Raw genomic sequence first — 17,837 nt, forward strand, 5'->3', positions numbered from 1 at the left:
AAGACATCAGAGTAATGTATTTATTTATTTTAAACAACTGCAACCTTTAGACAAGGTCTAAATAATTTAGTTACTTTCCACTGCTCCCGTTAATGATGTACATTACCTCAAATGACTGAAGTATCAGAAGTATCAATATTTTGATTTGAGAATCTATTTTAGTGCTTAGAAGCCTGGCACCAAAGGTATCGACATTTCAATATCAATCCACACATCAGTAGTAACTGAGTCAATAACGAATATTTTTATTTTTCTTGTGTAAAATGATTGTAGTTAAAACGTGTTGTGGCTCACTAAGACTACAATTTTGTGCAAAAGGGTTGATGACACATAGCTTTATTATTGTCATAACAATTAAAACAAGTATCATCATTTTCACCTTTACTCAAACAACAAAACCAAAAAAAGTAGCAAAGTAAGTATGAAAAAAATATTAAAACAGTAATTTTATTACAAACGCCCACTGTTGGCAGTGAATAATATTGCAGTAACAAAATAATCATTATTGTTATATTATGTTCTAGTCATTCAAATGCTTTTTAAAAGTGTAATCAACATGTGCTTCATCCAGTGTACATTCACATATGCCTTTTCAAAGCATGTATCATTCCGTTTGCACAAAGTCAGACAGGCCCTCCTCTTCCTCCAAGAACACTGGTTGCCAAGCTGAAAGTGAAATGATTAAATAATTATAACGATTTCTTATTAGAGTTTAGGAAGAAAGCCTCTAGAACTATGCTAGCGTGCTAAGTCCTAACTTACCTTGCTGGTTAGCCCAGGAATGGCTAAAGTAGGGTGGGTTTTTGGGTGGGTGGAGGGTGGAGGGTGAGTGTACATGTTAATTGAGAACACATACTTATGATTAGTAAAAGTGGGTTGACCTTTGTACGGAGTTGTACCTGTCTGTCTTCGCTGGACTGTGACGGAATTCTTCTTCCAGTAGAACTTTCTCCAGACGTACTCGGCAAACCTTTAGCTTCAGGCGCAGCAGCCCGACTGACCAGGGCTTTATTCTTCACCAGCGTGGACAGAACTGAAGAAGAAGAGGAGAACTGGTCCAAACTGATGCTGAACTGGTCTTCTGTGGACGTGGTCAAGTCTAGTGCAGCGCTACCTTCTCTGGTGAGGTTCTCAGCAGCGTTCATGGCCTTGCCGCTCAGGTCGCTAACCATGTTGTCCACGGTGGCTTCATGGCGGAGGAAGACGGGTCGGACCACACGATTGTAGATAACCTGGGATCCGTTCCAGGAGATGGGTGCCATGCACCACAACAGGAAGAGACACTGCCAGAGGACACAAGGACACAACAAGAAACTAGAGTGTGATGAAGGTCAAGCATGTCAAGGCCAAGGAGGGTCACCTTGAATGCATAGTAGAAGGGGAACCAGTAGAGGAAGATATCTGAGAAGAACTCGCCCAGGCTGAAGACACCGTACACCACCCAGTAGGTCAGCCATTTTGTGTCGTCTTCTTTGTTGGCACTCTCGATGGCTTTGACTCTGCACACGTGCACATCTGACACTTATATACTTCCTGTCTCCACGGTTCTGGAATGTTCTCTCAGCCTATTTCTACTCGTTTGTGGAATGATGGACAAGAACTCACGAGAAATACGCTGGGTACACGAAACCAATGAGGTTGCAGACTAGCGAGGCGCCGTACCCATAAACCAGGTAGAGTCCCGTCACTGACACAGCACCTAAAGGCCACATGGGACCGCGTCATGTTTACATCATTATCAGCATTGTTAGCATCTGTACCTAGCTCAGCATACTCCAGATAGTACTGTATATCAGCTAAATTAGCTTAGCATGTCCACACAAGATGAGCTAGCTAGGCAATAGCTAGTAGGGCTGCCTGTTACTGTGTGTCTTTGTGTTCAGCAGATTAACTGAATCCTCTTGTGACCGCAGCACAACACACACAGTACCGGCGGCAAGGATCTTCTTTTTGATGCCAGTCTTCTCCTCCAGCTTCCCCAGGAAGTCTGTGACGATGTTCTTCTCGTTGAGGAACTTTTCTGCTCGCTCTTTGAGCGAGGAGAGGAAGGTGAGCAGGCCCATGTCCTCAGACAGGAGTGGCTGACAAGAGGAAGAGCAGCACAGGGACTGAAGGGGAAGATAAATCCTCCACATCCACCTGCTTCCTGCGGGGGCGGAGTCTAGTGGTACAGAGTGGGTTACTGCTTGTCCGTTTGGACAGGTTGCCATGGTGACAGTGTTTGATGTTTTTCATGAAGTCATCAAAGATTCTTTTGTGTTGTTTTCTGGGGAAAGGGGGTCAAAGGTCATCCTTGCCCACAACAACGGCCCAACACCTCTTTAGCATCTGCCCCCCCGCAGTAAGACAGAACACAACCTGGCAGCAAGACCTATGAGGGGCGGAGCCTGTGAGGAGGAATGCAGCATGTGGCAGCGTGCGGAAGCCTGCACGCTGCATTCCTGCAGGACCCTCAGACCTCAAGCAGCCGCCATTGCAGCCGTCACTGCAACGCGTCCGCCTGCAGCCCAGTGGCCATGCGAGGATACCGCGGTGTGAAATACATCCTGTTTGTCTTCTGCTACGTCTTCTGGGTGAGTCAGAGGGGGTGTCATGTGACCTCACTGATCCAACACTTTGACAACACACCTCAGAATAATTAATAAACACGCACGCACGCACGCACGCACGCACACACGCACACTTACTTACTAACAACCGGTTTATGAATGACTAATTAACAGTCCATTAAAGTCAATCATTGTTGACATTTAATGAATGCGAATGAGCCATGCTAACAAAGTCTCGGGACGGTTCACATGCACGTTGAAACAAGCTAACATCTGTGCACTTTGTTGGAGACTGGTGGTGCATTCAGGTGCTGAAAGGGGGCGCTTGTAATGCAGATAGCATCGCCATGACTTTCAAATTGAATGAAGAAGCCTTTGGTCATCGAACATCATCTGTCCGCAGGTTGTGAGCGCCATTGTCATCACAGTGGGAATCTATGCCAAAGTCGCCAAAGAGAAAGGTCGGGCAACGTCCACGGAAAAGTCGGAACGTTCACATTCCATCATGGCAACAGGACTTTCTTCTTCTCATTGTATACCTGAGCTCAGTCTGCAGGAAGTCGGCCTAGTGATGCTGAAAGTGAACATAGGAGCAAATCTAATCTCATAGGAAGTGAGCGTAGCATACAGGAAGTGAGTGTAGCATTACGGGAAGTGAATGTAATGTCACGAAAAGTGAATATAATATCACAGCAAGTGAATGCAGTGTTACAGGAAGTGAATGTAACATCACAGGAAGTCACTATAGCGTTTCAGGAAGTGGGTGTAGCCTTGCAGAAAGTGAGTGAGCGTTCCAGGATGTGAGTGTTACGTAAAAAAAAAAAAAGTGAGTATTATGTCACAGGAAGTGAAAGTAATGTCACAGAAAGGGAGTGTAAAGTTACAGGAAGTGAATGTAGTATCACAAGAAGTGAATGTAATCCTTTAGGAAGTGGGTGTAGCATTGCAGGAAGTGAGAGAATGTTCCAGGAAATTAATGTAATATCACAGGATGTGAATGTTACAGGAAGTAAAGTGAACTGGTGTGTGCGTGTGCAGATGTTGTGGACACACTGATCGTGGACCCGGCCCTCCTCCTCGTCATGGTGGGCTCGCTGACGTTCTTCATCACATTCCTGGGATGTTTGGGTGCCCTGCGTAACGCCGCCTGCCTGCTGAAGACGGTACATGTAACATGATGTTACATGAGCAATCATGTCACATGTGCGATGATGTCATGAGATGCGTTTTCCCCGGTGTGTAGTTTGCGGCCATCCTGGCGGCGGTGCTTCTGGTGCAGCTGACAGCAGGAATTCTGGGATATCTCTTCACTGATACGGTTAGACGAAGCCGCTGCGTCGCGCTGTGGTCCCCGCATCAGGTGAACACATTGTCGTCCTCCAGGTGATGGAGAGGACGGAGCGTTTCATGATGAAAACCATCGTCCGCTACCGAGAGGACCATGACCTTGAGAACGCCATTGACTTTGTCCAGAAAAAGGTACGAGGATCCCTCATGCTGTGTGCATGCGTGTGCACGTGACGCGCCGTGTAGTTACAGTGCTGCGGCGTGGACGGCTACAAGGACTGGTCCAGGAACGTCTACTTTGAGTGCTCGGACTCCAATCCCAGCATGGAAGCCTGCGGCGTTCCTTTCTCCTGTTGCGTCGTCCCCAGCAACCAGGTCACTGACCTTTGTCCTTTGACCTTTTCTGTTCTGGAAATGTTGTCTGGTGAGATGTGAGAAGTCATGTAGATGTGCTTCCTCAGACGATGCTGAACACCATGTGTGGTTTGGGAACGCAGCAGCAGGATCGTGAGCGGGCCTCTGACGACATCTTCACAGACGGCTGCCTGGACAAGATTGTCCTGTGGATCAGGACCAACATGAAGATGCTGGCCGGGATGACGGGCGGCCTGCTGCTTCTCGAGGTAAACCAGCTTCTCAAAGCCTTTACCAGCACACGTGTCAACACATCTTATGTGTGTGTGTGTGTGTGTGTGTGTGTGTGTGTGTGTGTGTGCATGTTGCAGGCGTGCATGATCTCACTGGCTGTGGCTCAAGTGTGCTGGATCAACAAAGTGCACCAACGTCAGGCAGAGCTTGCGACCAGGAGAGCCTCGCAGAGGAAAGACGAGCTGTGGTTTCCCGCGTTTGCTGACTTTGACAACGAATAAGACAAGACATGGTGACCTTTGGTGACCTTTTGGACCTCCAAGCTAACGCTGGCTTGTTTCAGTCAAGTTCATGTCAAGAGAATAACTCTTTGGTGACTCCTTAAAGGCTGAAGACTTCACTACATCTCATAATGACCGCTGCTGATGAAAACAAAATAAAAAATCGCATTCAAGTTCACAATGTAAACATGATGACCTCACTTTTGGTTGTTGTTCTATGATCGTCAGGGTCAAAGGTGAGTTGGAGGCGGGTTACACCTTGGACTGGTTGTCTGTCAATCACAGGACACAAGCATTCACCCTCACATTCACACCATTCACACTATGCTGTGCTACGCTAGCACATGGCTGATGGAATACAAAAACTTTTTTATGAAGACTTTTTATGTTTTTGTACATAACAATACAAAAAAAAATCAAAAAGATAGAAAAAGTGAGTGTTTTTGTGCGTTGGCAGATGAACACATGAATGTGTGAGGATTGTAATGAAGGACCATCCAGTTAAGGCAGAACTACTTCCTGTTTGACTTCTTCACAGAGAAAGATGAGGAACGTCCACTCTTCATCCTTCGTTTCCCAAAATGAAATTAAATTCAGAGTAAAGGAATAAATGCACAAAGCCAGTGTGGACGAGTTAGCTGCCTGCATCGCAAACAGGAAACAGGAAGTAAAGCACGAGAGGCAGACAGAGAGATGCATGCCGGCATGCTGTCGAGCACACACATGAAGAAGAGCACTTAGGTCGTCAGAGACATCAAAGAGTCTTTCCTTTGATGTCCAAACATGTGGCTGACCTTGACTTCACACACGATGCCACAGTTAGGGTCGGAGCGTCGCCATGGCTCACACCTGACAGATGTTGTAATAGACGGTGTGTGCGTGCCTCTCCAATACTGCGTCGCCATCTTTGTGTGTGTGGATCTCGCTCATGGGCACGTCCACGCTGTGGTTGTGGTTGTGGGGGGTGTGCGTGCCGTAAGAGGGGACACCCTGGGAGCAAACCACCAACCGTTAGCACGCAGAGTGTCCTGCTAGCTTGCTGCCATGTGTCATTTACCTTTCCCGTCCCACTCAGGGGAAAGTCTTTGCGACACAGGTGGGCGATGATGCCTGCCGCCAAGGCATCACCCAGCACGTTGATCATGGTCCGAAATCTGTCCCTGCACACATAGCACACGTGACACAGTCACATGATGCAGTCAGGCCACACCCCTGGCCCCACCCACCCAATACCACCTACAGGATCCAATCAATGGCCACGATGAGGGTGATGTCATCGGGGGGTAGGCCCACTGACGTCAGCACGATCACCATGGTAACCAGGCCTGCCTGAGGGATGCCGGCTGCGCCAATGCTGGCGGCAGTGGCGGTGATGCTGGCGGGAAGATGGGCACATACTGTGACGAACAGGCGTTTGCCACGGAAACAAAAGTGATGCTTTCAAGGTTACCTGATGGTCACCAGTTGGCCAAAGTCCAGCTCGTAGTCGTTGACCTGGGCAATAAAGATGGCCGCCACAGCCTCGTAAAGCGCCGTGCCGTCCATGTTGATGGTGGCGCCCACAGGTAGAACGAAACGTGCAATCTGGCGGTCCACGTGACAGTTCTCCAGCAGACACTTCATGGTGATGGGCAGCGTTGCTGAGCTGGCGAGAGAACGCCGTCAGAGCTTCAAAACACCTACAAAAGTGGCAGCAGTGGAGGCGGCAGACTCACCTGGAGGAGGTGGCCAGGGCGATGACCATGGCCTGCAGCAGCCCACGGATGTACTTGAAGGGGTTCTTCCTGGTGAGCAGGAAGTAAAAGAGGGGGAGGAGCACCAAGCCGTGCACAAAGAGGCCGGCGAGCACGGTGATGCCGTACCACCCCAGCTTCTTTCCCAGCGTGCTCGGGTCCTGCATGTCCAGGATCTTTCCCGCCACCAAGAAGATGATCCCGAATGGGAAGTACCTGCCGCGAGGTGACGTCAGCCTGTGTCTATAATGTAAGCCCCCCCCACATGGTTTCCAGCTCACCACACAGCCGCGTTGATGATCTTCATGACGCACTCATTGATGCACTGACACACGTTGACCAGTGGCGCTCCTCGCTCGCCCATTCTGCCCAGCAACAGACCTGCGATGACATCATCACCGGTCAACACATGTGCACGCCACTCAACCGACCGTCCCAGCCTATCCCGGGCCCATGCCCGCTTACCCATGGTGGCCGAGAAGATGACAATGCCGAGCACGTTCATCTGCTGGCTGCTGCCGGGACTTGTCTTGTATGTGACTTCGGGGGGCGGAGTCAGCTCCAGGAACACCGTGCGACCTTTGGGGTCGCTCTCGTCCGGGACCACATACACGAAGTTGGGCTGGATGGTTTTGGTCGGGACCTTCAGGATGGGCACCAGGTCTGTTTTGTACTGACAACACAAATAGAAAGCGTGAGAGGAAGAAGCGGTCATGTGACAGCGGAAGCTCGCCGGCGCTCACCTGCTGGAACGTCGCCTCGATCAGATTGGAAGGCACCATGTTCCTGTGGGTGGAGCACAAACTGGATCAGTGACACGCGCTCCTCTGTGCATGAGGACCACTGCCTCCATCTCGGCGCGTGACAGCAAGGAAGGTCATCTGATCACCGGCCCAAGAGGTCAAATGTCAGCAGGGTCAAGAGATTCTCGTGTGGCTCCTCCAGGAGGGGGCGTGGCCTACGGGCGGCACGTGCCGCGGCAGAGGTCATCATCGCCTAATCTGTCACTCATCCTCGCCGGATTACTAAAAATACTCATGTTAGCTCCTTGGCTAATTGGATTCACGTGCTGCGTTTCCATGGCAACACAAAAAAGGATCAATGTTTGTTTGGTCGCGAGAAGATGTCCATGTTAGCATATTAGCACGACATTGATGATAATTCACAGAGGGGGCGGAGCCTGTTCCACACATCTCTCACCTGATCAGGTCAAGGAGGGCGTCTGCCGAGGTCATGACAGGCCCGCCCCCCAGCCGGTTGCTCTCCATCTCGGTGCCCACGCCGGGCTTGATGATGATCACCAGCACGATGCCCACCACCACAGCGATGAAGGTGGTCCACAGGTAGTATGTGACGGTCAGCACACCCATGCGGCAGCATGCCTTCGACTCCATGGACGACAAACCCGACATCAGACTGCACACACACACACGGCCGGGGGGCGGACCTTAGATCATCAAGACGGTAACGACTGAATGACAGGTGTTAAAGGGGGGCATGAAAGCCTACCTGGATGTAATGAGAGGCAGGATGAGCATCTTCAGCATCCTCATGAGAAGTTCTCCCGGGAACGAGAAGTAGATCTTGGCCTGAGTTTCAAAATAAACGCAAATGACTTGATCAATGGAAACAGGAAGCTGTTGCAGGTGGGATAACGCCCTCCTCCCGCTCACCTCCACACTGACAGCTTTTCACATGACACTGGCTGACACAGTTGCCAACTGTCCCTTGAAAAAATGAATCGTCCCGTATTTAAAAACAAGAGTATGCGTCCCTTATTGACCTGAAAAAGGACGCACCTGGATTACTGTGGGAATGAAAGATTGTCTGTCATATAGTCAAAGAGAGTCATCTTACCACAGCCTAAGCCAATCAATGCCAGAGTGTCTGATTGCTAACCTGCACATCTCATTGCCATTCAACCTTTCTGGCATCTTTATTTATTCCCTTTTTCTTGGCTGTCACTCTGCCTCAGCTTGGCGGCAGCTAGCTAGCTTCTGGTCTTCCAGCTCCAAATGTCAGTTTTTACCGCAGTGGAAACAAACAACTAAGCAACGGGGGGAAGCTACAAATGGCTATCACGTTCACGTGCTAGCTTAGCGGTAGTAGCCATGCTAGCTCACTTTGTGTCATTTAACAACTCTGCTCTCTTGATGTTATTCTAATAATTATGTTTTGTCCTCTGAACACGGGATGCCAAAAGCTGAAAAGTTGAAGGTTGAAAAACCGCGGGCTTTTAGCTCATTGGCTAAAAGTCGAGCAGGACTTAACTCTCAATCAACGGGGATGTGTGGTCGCGGGTTTGATCCCTTGCGTGTGCAGCACGGAACTGCACAGATGACCACTGTTAACATGTGTGTGAGTTGTTAATTGAACTTTAACACAGAAAAGCTGGACACTGGATTTGTACTGGTTTAAGTTACGCAGGAAAGATTTCTATTTTTAGAAAAATATTTATTTTATTCTGTCAATTTTATTGTATTCGTATTACTAGGGCCACATTGAAAAAAAAATCAGAGATTTTGAGAATAAAGATGTAAATTTACAAGAAAAAAGTTGTAATATTACGAGAATAACGTCGTACATTTATGAGAAAAAAAGTCGTAATATTACCAGAATAAATTCGTAATATTCCGTGTCATACATGGTAGAGGGAAAATAGAGCATTGCTCTTCAGGGAAGCTTTTATTTATGACGGATTAACACGTCTAGCCCTTCTCACTTCCGCCTTCTTTACCCCGCACCCTGCACATGCCCAAGGCCAAAGGTCACATAAGTGAACCATTTTCATAGCTGTCTCAGGCAACGCCTGTCACATGATGTTACAAGTTTTTTCCTCATAAATACACAACTTTATTCTCGTAATATTACGAGTTTTTTCTCATACATTTACGACTTTATTCTCGAAATGTCCAATTATTTTTTTTCTCAATGTGGCCCTAATACTCCGTCGTACTCCAAAACATGCATCTACCGTTCATTAAAAGGTTTAAGTCAAACAGAATAAAAATCATTAAAAAAAAGCATAAGAAAAAAGAAAGGTTGACACTGCCAACAAGGTGTCTCTTATTTATTTTTCAAATACCTGGCAACCCTATGTGGCGTTCATGTTGTCTGCTTCCTGTTGTTGAAAAGGAACAGGATCCTCCTCTCAGCGGGCACGTGAGCGTGCCACCACCTTCGATCCACTTAAATGCAACCCCGAGGGAACGACGAGTCACTCCGTGTCTGTTGTGAGCCCCTGAGTACTTTCATAAACTCATGCAACCTTTGACACTTAAATGTTGACACTTTGTTCCCGGCTAAATGTAGTCGGTCTGAGCGGGATTCATTCTTCCTGGAAGCATACATTAGCACTTCCTGTCTGAATGTTAAACATCACCCCTGCTAATGTTAGCAAGCTAACTAACTCAAGATGTGTTTTTCACGACAGGAATTGTACGAATGGACAAGAAAAAGACACCATTCTAAAAGAAAGTAAAACAGATTATTTTTTTCTTGTTGGAACTCTTGTCAGAAAGGTAATGTTAGCAACCTGCTAACTCAAACTAGAGTCTGAATTTTAGCCTAGCGTGCTAGCTTGTATTTTGCAAGTGGAAAAGAAATACTCTATTTAAACAAATGTTGAAGCTTGTGAAAACTAGCATACATTAAAATAAAATAAAATAACATTTAAAAAAAAGCCACAGAATGCTAGAATGCTAGCAGGCTGAGCTAACTAGGGAGTCCCTATGGTCCCATGGTCAGAAGAATAGACCAGGGGCTGCAACCAGGCGGAGTCCTACCTGTGTGGACAGCTGAGTGCCCCTCAGTGTGAAGCCCAGCGTGCAGCCGCTCAGCACGGCGATGACAGACAGGGTCAGGAGGCCGTTCCTCTTGGCAAAGTCCTGCACGCTCCTGCGGACGTCCCTGCTTACGGTGACATGGAGACAAGTCTTCAGGCGGTCCGCCATACTCCTGCCGGCATCTCCCGGCGTACAGGAGCTGTGTTCAGAGTGAGCCTCCTCCTCGCCGCCGCTGCTGCCAAGCAGAAGCTCATCCATTGCTGGAAGGGGGACGACGTTTGGAGCAGGTCTCACCTGAAGCAGCAGATTAAGGCAGACTTAGCGGGACTAAGAAGCTTACGGGGGGAGGCAGGAACACCTCTCACTCTCTTGTTGTGGCTCCCCTTTGGCCGGGTGGGGGTTAAAGGTCATTGCGGGGGTCGCTCGTCACCTTCACTAAGGGAACCCATCGAAAATGCTGCACCTGCTCTTACATTGAAATTAAAAGTCTCTTAAAGGACAAAACAATGAAAGATGGCTTCATGTTGATTGACAGCTTCATTGTCACAACTCTTACAGACAACAAACATTACAAATGGTGGTTTTAGTGATTAATTCATTCTAAAAGGTCAGACAAAAACTGAAACATACAAAAACCGAAGCAATTTTTCCCGTAGGAAATCATGTCAATCCAATGAATCCGCTCCAGACACCCAAAAATGTTCACAAAAACATTTTGTCGACAATAATTGTAATTTTGTATGCAGAAAACAGTGCAAATGAATTAGAAATGTTAAAAGAAATGGGTAAATGAACATTCTCATATCATCCTTACAAGATACTGTGTTGTAGAAATTAGGTATTAGCAGGTGGTGTTGGGTGTGTGATCCAAGATGGCTGAATAAACTAGCAATGCTGCGAATATTGTCCGTTCACATCTTTATTAATACCGCAAGATTCAATGTACCAAAGGGTAAACTACAACAGATTCTTACACACAATATTGCATGATAACCAAGACAGTGTACGAGAACTGGGGCAAAATTTTGGTGAAAACCTTCGTAGAAAACGGAATTATATGACAACTATGGTTTGACTGTAATTGTTATTTATGTGGAAAGATAAGGTGACCTTCAATAACTGTAAAAAATATATTTCAACTTTTTACAGGACACTTTTGTGTCTGTGATGGCCGCTTGCTTCATTCAATGTTCCGTGAATGTAACGGATGCCAGCCTGTGAGGCTGCACGTGTACGTTGGAAAACCTCATTCGCTCTACCTTGAGAGCTAAGCTGAACAATCCGGATTTTCGGCCGTGTGGTCACCGCTCTCGCTTCCCATTATTTAGGTGGTCGTTCGATCCCCGGTGCGGGCAGTGTGAAGTAGGACGTGATCGTAATCACCGCCTAATTTATGTTTTCGTTTCATTTTATTGACAGCGAAAGTGACAAAAACAACAGTAACAAAAGTTAAAGTGATCAGGACACCAAAACACGTTAATCTTGTTATTTTCGCTGTGAAAAATAACATTGAAAGACATATTTCCTGTGTTACATGTGTGCTCGAATGTTGAAATAGTTACCATTTTTTACACTTTTTGTCACTTTTGCGTAGACTGGAGGAGCGAGTGACGTTTACACCAGAAGTTCCCACCCGGAAGTTACGCTTTCTCGGTTATTGTGGTCCAGTTCTGGATGAATTTCTGTTGTTTGTTTTTCTATTATGGCCGCTCGTTGTGTTGAAGGCTTTTGCTGGAACAAGCGAGGAGACGGCGTAAGCTTGTTGACATTTCCAGAAGATGTCATTCGCTGCGTCAGATGCTTCGGTATTTCGGCAAACTTCGAGGGACAGTTGTTTTCATACTGCTCCGCAGATGGAAATAAAAAGTCGTAACCCCACAAGACGTTCGACTGTGGAAAAGCAGTGCCAAGTAAATCCAAAGGGTCGTCTTTGATTGCAGCGTCACTACGAATCATACAATAATAACATTGGTTTTCATGCCAAAGTGCTAGCTTAACAACAATCCCTGCCACTCGTCTTCAGCTCTGTGCAGTGTGCATAGAGTTGTCAGTGGCTATCACTGCCAGCAAAACATATCATACTTGCCACAACACGATATCAGTGAATTCATTCATGGCTGTGTTTGTTTGGACCTGGTTGAAAATGTTCTCGACATGAATTGCTAGCTAAACATGGATCGTTGCTGCCACTCGTCTTTCTAGCCTGTCTGTCAGGCTCAGTAAGTAAATCCTTTTTTTTTTTTTTACACTACATCTATTCTATGAATGTTAGACTTATCTTTTTTCGTGTGTTTATCAATGTTTACATCGGTTGTTTATCTCAATCTTAGTAAGGGGTTTCATGCCAGGGCTATTGCAATCGCTGCTCACTGGTCTTTTATTATGCAGTGCCCATGGAGCCGTCAGTGTCACTTACTGACAAAAAACATACTTGTGGCAACACTTTTTGTGTGTTGTATCATACTCATCACAACACAATATCAGTGACTTATTATTGTGGTATTGTTGTCAATATGTCACTTTCTTGGCTTTGCTGTGAGTTCATTGCTGCATATGTTTGAATCTGATTCCTGGAACGTGTTCTGGTCATGACATCACAGCCAAGAGGGGCGGTTCAGGAAACTTGCTGAGGGGGCGTGTCAAAATCGTACTTTATAGTTGTTTATTCACCTATGACAGCAGTATGACAGAAAAAATATTGAGTACTTTCATTTTGTTACTGTTTTTTCAAACTTTCTTTGGTGTCATGAGCAGTTTGAGTTGACTATATACATGTATAAGATATATACACATACACACACATAAACATATATATATATATATATCAATACGACAAACAACATGAGCATAAAGCTGATGTTCATATATTAATATAAAATACACACCTGATCACACCTGACTGAAAGCCTTCATCTGTGTGGTAATGACTGGCTTTTTCAACAAGACAACGCTGCAGTTCACAATGCCAGCCGGTGAAACGACAAGCTCACTCTTTTGGACCATTCTGCATGTTCACCTGATCTACATCCAATTGAGAACATTTGGGGATGGATGGCAAGGGAAGTTTACAAAAATGGACATCAGGTCGAGATAGTGGATGCCCTCCGTGATGCCATCTTCACCTACTTCAGTTTAACCTTTTTTTTGCAATAAATTACTTATTACTCAAGAAAATGATGTACAAAACATTTACTTTATCTTAATCAATCTCGATCTAATTGATTCTAGTTCTCTGTTCCGGATCTACTTGGTATTCTAGGTCTAGCCGAGCTAGATCTACCAGTCATTCTAGTTCCATCTGTTCCAGATCTACATGTCTATCTGTTCCAGATCTACATGTCTATCTGTTCCAGATCGGTCATTGTACTTCTGTCCGCTCCAGATCTACCTGTCATTCTAGTTCTATCCATTCCAGCGCCACCATTCAGTATAGCACCAAGCGCACACGAGCACTCTGACCTCCGACCTCAGCGTGTGTCACCATCTGATGAAGACGAGGGCGGCAAGGGCGGCGTATCCAAGAACGAGAAAGAGGACTTTGAGGAGGCGGTCTGCCTTGTGCTCCAGTTCTGGCGTGAGGATCTCAAAGAAGGTGACGAAGAGGAAGGTTCCGGCGGCGAGCCCCTGCAATACCACAGAGACCACGCCTCCTGCCAGCGTCTGAGCAGAGTTCACTACCACGCCTATGGCGGCGCCTAGCGGAATCATCAGGCTTACGGCGACAGCCATCTTTGCGGCATCCTTCATGCCAAGGGCTGCCTTGGCCGCACTCATGCCCAGCGCAGTGGCAGCCAGGGTCTCGTGCACGGCCACGCCCAGCAGGAGGCCGCCCAATTTGCCAGCGTCCTCTTGCAGGCCGAGTGCCACGCCCTCAAACACAGAGTGCGCAGACAGAGCCAGAACTAGACTGGCGAGGCGCAGAGGCCCCGCACCCACTAGCTGGGTGGGGCTCAGGTGTCCATGACGGTGGCCGCGATGGCGTACTGCTGAGATGAAGGGTGCGTCGCACTCCGAGTCGCTGCCTGGCTCTGAGCTGCCTCCGTTGAAGGTCTCCAGGTCGATGAAGGACGGCGTCTCCTTTCTGAAGGTCAGCACGCTCTGCTCTACCAAAACGCTGATGAAGAAGCCCAGCATCATCATCGTCTCGGCCACGGGATAGTCGGCATCCACTTTTAGCTGCCGTAGCACGTCATCCGCCTGCAGAGACACCACAAGTTGAAGGCCTGCTCGTCACATGACTCACCACGTGTGGTGGTGATGGTGGTGGTGGGTGCGTGGGGTACCTTGGCCCTGACGGCGGGCAGAAGAGCGTTGAAGCATGTGGCCAAGAACACGCCCCCCGAGAAGGCGTTACACAGCGACACGGCACGGCGGTATCTGTGCGCCTTGCTACGGTCGGCCAGCAGGAGGCGCACTGGCACCAGCACGCCAGCCAGCATGAGCGCCACCAACACCAGCAGGCCCAGCAACTTCGACACCAGGATGTACATCGTCCACGTGCATCTACCCTACAGCCAGAACAGAGCCATCACACAAACTCACCTGACTGGACACGGACACAAACACACACACATCAAATAACATCATTAGAAGTGACCATCAGTGAGCTTCAGGGTCTAAGGTCAGGTATTGTTGTGTGATGCCTTCAACCTACTCAATAATATTTAATAGTACAATAATAATACACTAATAATAATAATAGCTAAGTGCTGTTTATTTACATGTGGAATCTGTCTGAGGTCATGTGCCAATGTTTGATGATCAAAGTTACTAGTAAGTAAATAAAAAGAAAGTTCTACTTCCGCCCACAGTTGTGCAAATGGTAATGCTAACTGCCGCTATTGTGCGTCCCAAACAGCTATAAAGTGGAACATGTTCCACCTCCAACTAGGAAAAGTGAATCGGAACCAATCTGAATGACTTAAAAAAAAAAACACACACAAAAAACAAAGAAGCCTGAATTACATTCAGGGGTTATACTGTGGAGCGAGTTTAGTGGGTTAGCTAGCTGTGTTGAGTTGAAAGCCGGACTTGCATGTTCAGCGAAGATAGCTCTTTTAAAGCAGCATGGTAACTTAGGTTAAACTCATAACCTGGTCGGGACCAGGTTGTGTCCAGGCTTTCAGTTTAAAATCAGCTATCAAAGTGCCACTGTTTCAATGTTTAACTAATTCGGAGATGGCAAAATGCAAAATGAAATAATAATTAGGGCAGCATTAGCAGACCTTAATGTCACCGCAAGTCCTTGCGTGAGCACTCGTGTCAACACTGCCATCTAGTGGTCACAACGAGATACAAGAAGACATACTGCAAAGATGTTTAAAAATACGTTTTTGCTCCATTTTATTTATTTTCTAAATGGACAAGTGTTAAAATGTCAAAGTTGTGCAATTTTGAGCGTTGATAAATGCAAAGAAGCGTTAACTTGCCCATTACATACTCAGCATTATTATGTCAGCTGTCCTTCCTCGCTCTATTGGCGGCAAGTGTTGCTTTTAGCAGTCATAATCTTTTGGGAACTCCCCATAACGCGCCATAATAATTACGTACTATTTTTTTTCTGTAAAAAACACTGGCTGGGATCGCGTCACTTTTCAGCGGAAGTAGAATAATATGGCGTCACACGACCCGTTTCACGTCAACACGCATTTAACAAAGCCGAAAGCCGGACAAAGTAAGTTGATGACCACCATCGCAGGACCAATTAAGTCTGATTGCCGATGTTAGGTTTTGTCGAGTTGCATGTTGAGCACAAAGCCTGGGTTTGTTCAGGCACTTTCGCCGTATACTCCCTTACTCATTCATGGACTACTGCGACTACATGTGACGTCACACAACAATGGCGGACCACATCGCGAGCGTAAAACGTCAACTCAGACAAAAATTACATTTGTGTTTACAATATTGCCAATACTGGATATCACAATTTACAACAACCTGTTTTTCGTGTGGCGAAATATGAGTACACCATCTCTCGGTGAAGTTATTTAAAGCATCGTGAATGAGGCTGCATAATCACTATAGTTTCCAACAGATTTTCTTTTATCGTCATCATCAGTGCACTTTAGTGATAAACTGCATGCTTATTGAGACCGTCATGCTCCATGTCGGAAGCGCCAAGTACATTTTCTTCCTACTGCAGACTGGAATTCAACATAAGGCCTTACGCTGGTGTCTAAACGGCAAACATCTACTCCGAATATTAAAAAAATACACTTCTAAACACACAAAAGTCCCAAATAGGTGCAACAATGACAATTACCCGAGTGAGTCGTCGTATTCCACCAGCAGGTGTCGAGACTTCCTGGATGACGTCACATAACACTGGGGTGATTGGTGGCTGCCGTGATGACGTTGCCGTTTTTCACGTGTTTTCCCACAAATGTTGATGTGTGTGTGTGTGTATATATATATATATATATATATATATATATATATGTATATATATATATATATATATACAGTATGTCACAAAAGTGAGTACACCCTTCACATTTCTGCAAATATTTTATTATATCTTTTCATGGGACAACACTGAAGAAATGAAACTTTGCTACAATGTAAAGTAGTCAGTGTACAGCTTGTATAACAGTGTAAATTTACTGTTCCCTTCAAAATAACTCAATACACAGACCTTAATGTCTAAACTGCAGGCAACAAAAGTGAATACACCCCAAGTGAAAATGTCCAAATTGGGCCAAAAGTGTCAATATTTTGTGTGGCCACCATTATTTTCCAGCACTGCCTTAACCCTCTTGGGCATGGAGTTCACCAGAGCTTCACAGGTTGCCACTGGAATCCTCTTCCACTCCTCCATGACGACATCACGGAGCTGGTGGATGTTAGAGACCTTGTGCTCCTTCACCTTCAGTTTGAGGATGCCCCACAGATGCTCAATAGGATTTAGGTCCAGAGACATGCTTGGCCAGTCCATCACATTCACCCTTAACTTCTTTAGCAAAGCAGTGGTTGTCTTGGAGGTGTGTTTGGGGTCGTTGTCATGTTGGAATACTGACCTGCGGCCCAGTTTCCGAAGGGAGGGGATCATGCTCTGCTTCAGGATGTCACAGTACATGTTGGCATTCATGGTTCCCTCAAAGAACTGTAGCTCCCCAGTGCCGGCAGCACTCATGCAGCCCCAGACCATGACACTCCCACCACCATGTTTGACTGTAGGTAAAACACACTCGTCTTTGTACTCCTCACCTGGTTTCCGCCACACACGCTTGACACCATCTGAACCAAATAAGTTTATCTTGGTCTCATCAGACCACATGACATGGTTCCAGTAATCCATGTCTTTAGTCTGCTTATCTTCAGCAAACTGTTTGCGGGCTTTCTTATGCATCATCTTTAGAAGAGGCTTCTTTCTGGGATGACAGCAATGCAGACCAATTTGATGCAGAGTGCGACGTATGGTCTGAGCACTGACAGGTTGACCACCCATCCCTTCAACCTCTGCAGCAATGCTGGCAGCACTCAGGCGTCTATTTTCCAAAGACAACCTCTGGATATGAGGCTGGGCACGTGCACTCAACTTCTTTGGTCGACCATGGCGAGGCCTGTTCTGAGTGGAACCTGTGATGTTAAACCGCTGTATGGTCTTGGCCACCG

General features: G+C 46.6%; 4 protein-coding genes across 8 annotated transcripts; 1 reads left to right on the forward strand and 3 right to left on the reverse strand.

The window, feature by feature from the left end:
• Window positions 1-199: 199 nt before the first annotated feature.
• Window positions 200-2,125, reverse strand: reep6 (receptor accessory protein 6). Its single transcript, XM_054790245.1, has 7 exons — window positions 1,931-2,125; window positions 1,606-1,699; window positions 1,361-1,499; window positions 1,115-1,283; window positions 900-1,033; window positions 763-785; window positions 200-666 (listed from the first exon to the last, which is right to left on the reverse strand). The coding sequence occupies exons 1-6, from the start codon at window positions 2,061-2,063 to the stop codon at window positions 771-773; spliced, it is 684 nt and encodes a 227-aa protein (XP_054646220.1). The 5' UTR covers window positions 2,064-2,125; the 3' UTR covers window positions 200-666; window positions 763-770.
• Window positions 2,126-2,452: 327 nt separating this feature from the next.
• zgc:113223 (uncharacterized protein LOC541424 homolog) lies at window positions 2,453-5,107 on the forward strand. Its single transcript, XM_054790244.1, has 8 exons — window positions 2,453-2,573; window positions 2,953-3,010; window positions 3,588-3,712; window positions 3,793-3,867; window positions 3,933-4,028; window positions 4,083-4,211; window positions 4,298-4,459; window positions 4,562-5,107. Exons 1-8 carry the CDS (start codon window positions 2,517-2,519, stop codon window positions 4,703-4,705), a joined length of 846 nt encoding a protein of 281 aa, XP_054646219.1. The 5' UTR covers window positions 2,453-2,516; the 3' UTR covers window positions 4,706-5,107.
• On the reverse strand, window positions 4,931-11,875 carry slc1a8a (solute carrier family 1 member 8a). Of its 4 annotated transcripts, none has more exons than XM_054790237.1 (12): window positions 11,786-11,875; window positions 10,224-10,517; window positions 7,948-8,027; window positions 7,639-7,854; window positions 7,182-7,224; window positions 6,904-7,111; window positions 6,720-6,819; window positions 6,421-6,654; window positions 6,156-6,350; window positions 5,946-6,080; window positions 5,763-5,865; window positions 4,931-5,695 (listed from the first exon to the last, which is right to left on the reverse strand). In XM_054790237.1, exons 1-12 carry the CDS (start codon window positions 11,786-11,788, stop codon window positions 5,549-5,551), a joined length of 1,758 nt encoding a protein of 585 aa, XP_054646212.1. In that variant the 5' UTR covers window positions 11,789-11,875; the 3' UTR covers window positions 4,931-5,548. The 4 variants fall into 4 exon arrangements, with proteins under 4 accessions (XP_054646212.1, XP_054646214.1, XP_054646215.1 ...); XM_054790239.1 differs by lacking the exons at window positions 10,224-10,517; window positions 11,786-11,875 and adding exons at window positions 8,112-8,221; window positions 8,296-9,491; XM_054790240.1 differs by lacking the exon at window positions 11,786-11,875 and having other exon boundaries at window positions 9,524-10,337.
• Window positions 10,655-16,541, reverse strand: LOC129189016 (zinc transporter ZIP3-like). Of its 2 annotated transcripts, none has more exons than XM_054790243.1 (3): window positions 16,486-16,533; window positions 14,507-14,731; window positions 10,655-14,420 (listed from the first exon to the last, which is right to left on the reverse strand). In XM_054790243.1, exons 2-3 carry the CDS (start codon window positions 14,711-14,713, stop codon window positions 13,701-13,703), a joined length of 927 nt encoding a protein of 308 aa, XP_054646218.1. In that variant the 5' UTR covers window positions 14,714-14,731; window positions 16,486-16,533; the 3' UTR covers window positions 10,655-13,700. The 2 variants fall into 2 exon arrangements, with proteins under 2 accessions (XP_054646218.1, XP_054646217.1); XM_054790242.1 differs by having other exon boundaries at window positions 10,656-14,420; window positions 14,507-14,769; window positions 16,486-16,541.
• Between the last annotated feature and the right edge of the window lie 1,296 nt (window positions 16,542-17,837).

Source organism: Dunckerocampus dactyliophorus, chromosome 10 (genome assembly GCF_027744805.1).
Source record: "Dunckerocampus dactyliophorus isolate RoL2022-P2 chromosome 10, RoL_Ddac_1.1, whole genome shotgun sequence".
NCBI classification, from domain to species: Eukaryota; Metazoa; Chordata; class Actinopteri; order Syngnathiformes; family Syngnathidae; genus Dunckerocampus; species Dunckerocampus dactyliophorus.

Bases quoted from the DNA above. Each gene is read 5' to 3' on its own strand.
- reep6 (XM_054790245.1), bottom strand. From the start codon at position 2,063: ATGGGCCTGCTCACCTTCCTCTCCTCGCTCAAAGAGCGAGCAGAAAAG. The intron at 1,284-1,360 runs GTGACCCTCCTT...GTCCTCTGGCAG, and splicing joins CCTTCTACTATGCATTCAAG to TGTCTCTTCCTGTTGTGGTG. The intron at 1,034-1,114 runs GTAGCGCTGCAC...CTTCTTCTTCAG, and splicing joins TGAGAACCTCACCAGAGAAG to TTCTGTCCACGCTGGTGAAG.
- zgc:113223 (XM_054790244.1), top strand. From the start codon at position 2,517: ATGCGAGGATACCGCGGTGTGAAATACATCCTGTTTGTCTTCTGCTAC. The intron at 2,574-2,952 runs GTGAGTCAGAGG...ATCTGTCCGCAG, and splicing joins TCTTCTGCTACGTCTTCTGG to GTTGTGAGCGCCATTGTCAT. The intron at 4,029-4,082 runs GTACGAGGATCC...CGCGCCGTGTAG, and splicing joins TTGACTTTGTCCAGAAAAAG to TTACAGTGCTGCGGCGTGGA.
- slc1a8a (XM_054790237.1), bottom strand. The intron at 8,028-10,223 runs GTAGGACTCCGC...TTTGAAACTCAG, and splicing joins GCACTCAGCTGTCCACACAG to GCCAAGATCTACTTCTCGTT. The intron at 6,351-6,420 runs GTGAGTCTGCCG...TTCTCTCGCCAG, and splicing joins GCCCTGGCCACCTCCTCCAG to CTCAGCAACGCTGCCCATCA.
- LOC129189016 (XM_054790243.1), bottom strand. From the start codon at position 14,713: ATGTACATCCTGGTGTCGAAGTTGCTGGGCCTGCTGGTGTTGGTGGCG. The intron at 14,421-14,506 runs GTACCCCACGCA...GTGTCTCTGCAG, and splicing joins TGCCCGCCGTCAGGGCCAAG to GCGGATGACGTGCTACGGCA.